At 32.8% G+C, this 6,309-nt stretch overlaps 1 protein-coding gene across 2 annotated transcripts; it reads left to right on the top strand.

Moving 5' to 3' along the window:
• Nucleotides 1–855: 855 nt before the first annotated feature.
• Nucleotides 856–3,299, top strand: LOC102622090 (monooxygenase 2-like). Of its 2 annotated transcripts, none has more exons than XM_025098943.2 (5): nucleotides 856–1,191; nucleotides 1,352–1,414; nucleotides 1,780–1,960; nucleotides 2,075–2,303; nucleotides 2,509–3,299. In XM_025098943.2, exons 1-5 carry the CDS (start codon nucleotides 968–970, stop codon nucleotides 3,090–3,092), a joined length of 1,281 nt encoding a protein of 426 aa, XP_024954711.1. In that variant the 5' UTR covers nucleotides 856–967; the 3' UTR covers nucleotides 3,093–3,299. The 2 variants fall into 2 exon arrangements, with proteins under 2 accessions (XP_024954711.1, XP_006464571.1); XM_006464508.4 differs by having other exon boundaries at nucleotides 859–1,191; nucleotides 1,783–1,960.
• The last annotated feature ends 3,010 nt before the right edge of the window (nucleotides 3,300–6,309 follow it).

Here is a 6,309-nt window from a genome sequence, read left to right as displayed (position 1 = left end):
TGAGTTTTTAAATATATTTTAATAGAATACTAAAAGTTAGCTCTAAAAATCTAACGTCACTAATTTTAATAAGAGTTTTTTTTTTAAAGGGAAAGTATTGATTTTTTTTTAGAAATAGTAAAACAAAATAAAGAAGTAACGTTCAAAATAATTATTAGACCATAAAAATATCTTATATTTAAGGTAAAGATTATCAAATAAGAAAAATAATTACGAATAAGAGTAATGATAGGGTAAAACCTAAAAATTAAGCTTTTTTTTATGTACAAAAAAAATATACATAACATATTTTTTTTAATCTTAAAAAAATTAATTATATTAATTAATAAATAGATACCTAAAAATTGGGATCTTTCTAAATCCTAGACAACTACCTAGTTCGCTTAGCACTAAAGCCGCCACTGGAATTGGCCATCCTTTGAATAAAAATGAGCTCAATTTCGAAAGCTGAAAATTGAAGATTGACCTCTTCTGAGTTTTGACATTTCTATATTAGCGCAAACCAAGCAATCCAACTAATGAAGCCCAATTCCAACTTTAATTGAATTTACCTTTTGATCCGATTGAATTTGATTATAATGTGTAAAAATTTAATAATATTTATGTGTTTAATTTCAATACAATTGAGTTCCATCTAGACCTATATATATATATATATATATATATATTAATTATGGCACATGTCGCTCTCAAGTTTTTTTTAAACCGATCCAACCTGATTTTTCTTTTGTTGTGTTTTTTTAATATTTAAAAATAAATTCGGCCCTTTTCATAATAAAGATTCCACTTTGGCTCCCTCGTTTAGAACTTATCTTATATCTAATTCCCCCACTTGCTCATACTGCTCATGCATGTCACTGCTTTCGTCACTTACAATTTTTTTATAAATTTAACTTTGAGTCGGCGTTGAAGCAAATAATAGACACTGCATTTAGTGTTTAATTTTCATACATCTAGAGAGCTAGAAATGGAAATGGTGGAGGAAGATGTTGTAATAATTGGAGCAGGGATTGCAGGATTGGCAACAGCGGTAGCTCTGCGGAGACTTGGAATTAAAGCCTTGGTTTTGGAAAAATCTGATGGGCTTCGAGCTACTGGTGCTGCCTTAACTCTCTCCCCAAATGCTTGGCTTGCTCTTGATGCTCTTGGTGTTTCTCACAAACTTACTTCTGTTTATGCTCCTGCAAAGAGGTAAAATGAAAAAGAAATGAAAATCTATAATCAATTTAGTTGATTTACCAAGGTTTTAGATAATCAATTTGTTTCCGGAAAGATCATACTTACTAATCCAGATGTCCGACCACCCTGGACACAAATTTAGATACATACTTAACTATAGTTTCATAATCAGGGTATTTGTAACAAATCTTGGAACTGGAGCCACCCGAGAACTCTCCTATGCCGGAAAATCCGGGTGAGTAGCTTCAATGCAGTACCTTTCAATATAATAATATACTTGTTGCTTTCATTCGGTGAAAAACTAATTTTCAAGGTTTATATATAAAGAGGAACCCAAAAATTGATCTTGATCGTGCATACATGTACAGAGTTAGAGATATACATAAGAATACTAATCTTATACACGACAGGATGCATATCAAAATTTCATTGGCATGACTATTGGTGCTTGACAGAACGCATCTTGATCAGATTTCTATACATAATAGCACACTTTATAAATATATGTTATAATTAAGAATATATTTTACTTAATTAAGATATGTTATTTATTATGTCTTCTAATTCAGAATGGTGTTAATTTGCCTTATCTCTTATAAGCAGGATTGGGTCTGGACTCAGATCAGTACATCGCCAGAGCTTACTAGAAGCCTTGGCAGATGAATTGCCAGATGACACAATCCAATTCTCTTCCAAGATTGCTGCAATTGATTCACAAACACTAAATGGTTCATCCGCTGCTATCATAAATTTGGGTGATAGCACTATCATTAAAGCTAAGGTAATTAATTAAGACTTAACTGCTACTGCTATGACCAGAATGGTCCTAATTACCTAGCATTCTAAGATATGGAGTTATTCATATAATTAATTACCCTTTGACTATTTGTTTAAGGTTCTGATTGGATGTGACGGCGTACACTCAATGGTCGCGCAGTGGCTGGGATTATCAGAATCCATAAATTCAGGCCGATCTAGCGTGCGTGGGTTGGCTGTGTTTCCTCATGGTCATGGACTGAACCAGGATATAAGGCAATTTGTTGGTGTTGGCTTCAGAGCTGGATTTATTCCTCTCAATGACAGAGACGTCTATTGGTTCCTCAATCGTTATTCTCCCCCTAAAGGTTGGCATTTGCAATTTTACAATGCAGAAAATGATAGAAAGAAGGGCGGGGGAAAAAACAGTTGAAAAACTTTAGTGGCATGATGAACTTATTGGGGGAAAAAAAAACATGGGTTTGGATCATTTTTCCCTCTCCTAATGTGATTGAACTTTCTCATAGAATGAGGCAATGAATTGGTTTAATGATGTTTTCATGTTCATTTCAGGGGAAATTATAGTAAAAGATCCTGAACTTATACAAAGAGAAGTACTTGAGAAGTATGACAATGTCTTGCCTCCATTGTACTTGGATGTTATTCAACATTGTGATCTTTCAACTTTGACACGGGCACCATTGATGTTTAGACGTCCATGGGACATCTTGTTTGGAAACCTAAGTAAAGGAAATGTCACGGTGGCCGGAGACGCCATGCATCCGATGACGCCTGATCTCGGACAGGGCGGTTGTTCAGCGCTAGAAGACGCCGTGGTACTCGGCCGTCACATTGGTAATTCATTAATTAAAAATAAAGGACACATTGTTATATCAGGAGACAATGATATTGGTCAAGCTTTAGAGAGATACGTCAAGGAAAGAAAATGGCGTGTGACATGGCTGGTTACAGGGTCATATCTATCAGGATGGGTACAGAATGCAGGTTCAAATTGGTTGATGAAATTCTTGAGAGATGTTATTTACTATAAGTTTCTCTTTGGTTGGACTGCTAATGTTGCTTGCTATGATTGTGGTAAATTGCCTAGTGTCTCCCTCGGAGAATCGGACAGCAGCAACCCAGGCAAAATTGATTAGGTTATTTCTTGTATTTGGTCTATTCCTTTTGCTGTTAGTCCCTTTTTTTCTTTTTTCTTTTTATTTAATATGTCTCTCCTGTGCAGAGGTCAGCACAAAAATAACACAGATTTAAATTATGATATTAACAAAACAATGTTATTCTATAGTAATTTGTAATGAAATTTTGAGTGGACGGGCAAAATTGATTAGGTTATATTTCTTGTATTTGATCCATTCCTTTTGCGGTTAGTTCGTTTTCTTTTGTTCTTCTTCTTCTTCTTCTTCTTTTTCTTCTTCTTTTTTTTATTTAATCACCAGTGTAATAAAGTAAAAAATAAAAATAAAAATAAATTAAAAATTAAAAACAAACCCCTAATTTGTCGATTTAATTTTCCCAATTCACAAAACTCTAATACAACCGATCCTAGTCATTTCCCGTCCAAATCACAGCATGCCTGGCCACGACTTAGCCAGCAACTGCAATTATTATTATTAAGTTTTTGCTTATGAATCGTATTTCAATAATTTTTTTTAATAGAACAAACATTAAAAAAAAAAACTAATTATATCCCATATTAAATATATTTTTAATTTCTTATTAATAAATTTTCTCGTAAAATAAAAGAGTATTTAATTAGAAAAAAATAGCATGTGTTGCAGGTCAATTGAATATAAAATAACATGTTTGCACAGGATAGAATACACATATCGAATACTATTGAAGGTGCGAACATTTTATACATTTTATACATGTGATGCAGGTCAATTGAAAGTCTCTTCTTGAGATTAATTCTTACGGTTTCTTAAGTGAATTTCAAGTTGCACAAAAGCAATGGTTGCTCATTGAAATTGAATTATACGGCGGGATACTTGTAACGTGGGGCAGGTCAAGCCCATTCCGGCCTGCCAATATTGTGTCTAGGCTTCGAAGTACTTGGCCTCTTTAAAACCCTGGGCCTGAACTCGGTTTGGCCTAATACAGTCCGGCTCGGCCTATTTATTATCCCCGCTCCACGATGTTGGCTACTTGCTACAATTCTTATAACTTGGTATTTGAATTCTCTAGGAAGTTTATTTGAATTACAACACACTTAGTGTACCATAAATACATTTGAATTCTCTAAAAAGTTTATTTGAATTATAACATACTTAGTGTACCATATGGGTGTGTGAAAATAGGTATAGAAAAAACAAAGTAGTGGATTATCACTTTATGAATTAAGGGGATATTCCGATTTTGTGATTATCCTTCGATGGTGACATAACCTCATGATGATCCATTCGCGAAGGCTTCTAGCAATCTATTCTTGTAGATTGAAAGAGATTTGTTCATGAAATAGATGATGTGATTCGTTTCTATAGGTTTATTACATCCCGATTGTAATTAGTGCAATTTATCTTCCCAATCAATCAACAAAGGTACAATTTTAGTTGATAAAATAGAGTTGTTTAAAATATCAACACAATGGTATATATTAGTCAAATCACACAGTAATGTTGCATATATATCCTAAAAATAATCGTTATTAACTTTTTGATGCTAAAATACAACGATTAGGGCATTGTTGGGAATTTTTGATTTCACTCGAGACCTTAGCAAGCAATATATATCAAACGAATATTAATGAAATAAATATAGAGAATAATATCAATCACACAATAAAATTTATTAAAGATAAAAAAAATAAAGTAAGTCACACATCAAAATTTACATAAAAAACTCTTCTAATGGAAAAAAAAAATTATAATTATCAAAAATGACAAGATAAAAGATTCATGACAGTATTCTATCCCAAACCCAAACCCCAATTACATGCCAAATCACTCACTCACAATATGTTACACAATCTAACAAACACTTCCTACAGTAATTAACTAGATTGCACTATGCTTTGTGCACAAACTCATTAGGCAAATCCTCAGCATGGCCAACTTCTTCGCTCCACGATCATTTTCTTCGGCAATGCCAAAACACTCGGCTCATCCAATGGCTTTTCAATTTGTAGCCATTCTAATCCTACAAGTCGTCGACATTTGCGTCACTGGACTTGGACCAAACTGACACATTAAAGTCTCGAATTTACCGTGACAAATTGGACCATGCATGCTCTTTTTTTTTGGGGGGGGGGGGGTGTCATGACTTTTGTTTGCATTTATATTTCATGCAAGAAAGTCAACAGTGTTATGCAAGCATTAATACTCATGTAAATAATTTTTCAAAAAATTAGTTAAGGCGTTGGCATTATTTTGCTTGATAAATCGGCTGGTTTGCTTTTTGTCTCGATGCTAAAATGTGCCGCCACGTGTGGCACCATTCAATTCACATTCTCAACAGACGCAATGATTTTTTTTTTTAAAGTACTACTGTAGTTTTTTTTAAAAAAAATTATGTCTAAGATCTTGACACGGACTTCGAGCCATTAAATTTTTATAATTTAAAAATAGATATTTAGAGTTAAAAATAGCCTTGAACTTAATAATGTTTGAGGATGCTGGGTGGCTAGCAAATAATATCATAATTAGTGTATAACTCATGCTTATTTAACGCGTTTATAGGGCAGATGACTAGCAAACCACTACATTTATGAGTTTTGAAGAGATGGTAGATTGAGTTGGCCTTCATAAATTTTCAATGAGATGGTTATTTCACGATTTGCAAGCTTTTATTTTAAGCTAAGCCTCTCAGGGTTTAAAAAAAAAAAGAACTTATAAAATGTCATTTTTGTGAATAAAAACATTGATATAATTTCATTAGATGATGGGTGTTTTTGGGATTGAGGTTGGACAGCTGTAGTTTAAAAATTATACCATTAAATTATTTACTAAACACTAACTGCTGTAACTTTTAAAATATGTTGATATGATTTTTCATTTGTATAATAAAAAATTTATTATATCTTTAATAATTTTATCTAAATTATTATTTAAAATTTATATTTATTATATATTATTAATTTTTATAATTTTTTTTATAACAATTATAGTTTAAAAATTATAATATTTCAATTTCAAAGGAAACCGATAACTGTTCTGCTGAAATTTTTGTTCCAGGCTGCCGGTGTAGGTGAACACATTAAAGACGGATTCCCACTAATTGCCGATATTAATTTCTGCACGTCGTGGGGTCACGTGCTATTGCCGGTTCGCCACCCTATCTCTCAATTAAACGCCTCTTAAATTGCCTGCCGTTGTTACAGTGGTTTATGCTTTAAAAGCCGCAATTAATCTCTCATCT

The sequence above is a fragment of the Citrus sinensis genome, chromosome 7, assembly GCF_022201045.2.
Source record: "Citrus sinensis cultivar Valencia sweet orange chromosome 7, DVS_A1.0, whole genome shotgun sequence".
Lineage (NCBI taxonomy): Eukaryota > Viridiplantae > Streptophyta > Magnoliopsida > Sapindales > Rutaceae > Citrus > Citrus sinensis.
The sequence above is the reverse complement of the archived record's forward strand: the minus strand, read 5'-3'. Positions and strand labels throughout refer to the sequence as shown.

Excerpts from the sequence above, each read along its gene's own strand:
- LOC102622090 (XM_025098943.2), top strand. The coding sequence starts at position 968 with ATGGAAATGGTGGAGGAAGATGTTGTAATAATTGGAGCAGGGATTGCA. Across the intron at positions 1,192-1,351 it reads GTTTATGCTCCTGCAAAGAG|GGTATTTGTAACAAATCTTG; the intron begins GTAAAATGAAAA and ends TTTCATAATCAG. Across the intron at positions 1,415-1,779 it reads TCCTATGCCGGAAAATCCGG|CAGGATTGGGTCTGGACTCA; the intron begins GTGAGTAGCTTC and ends ATCTCTTATAAG.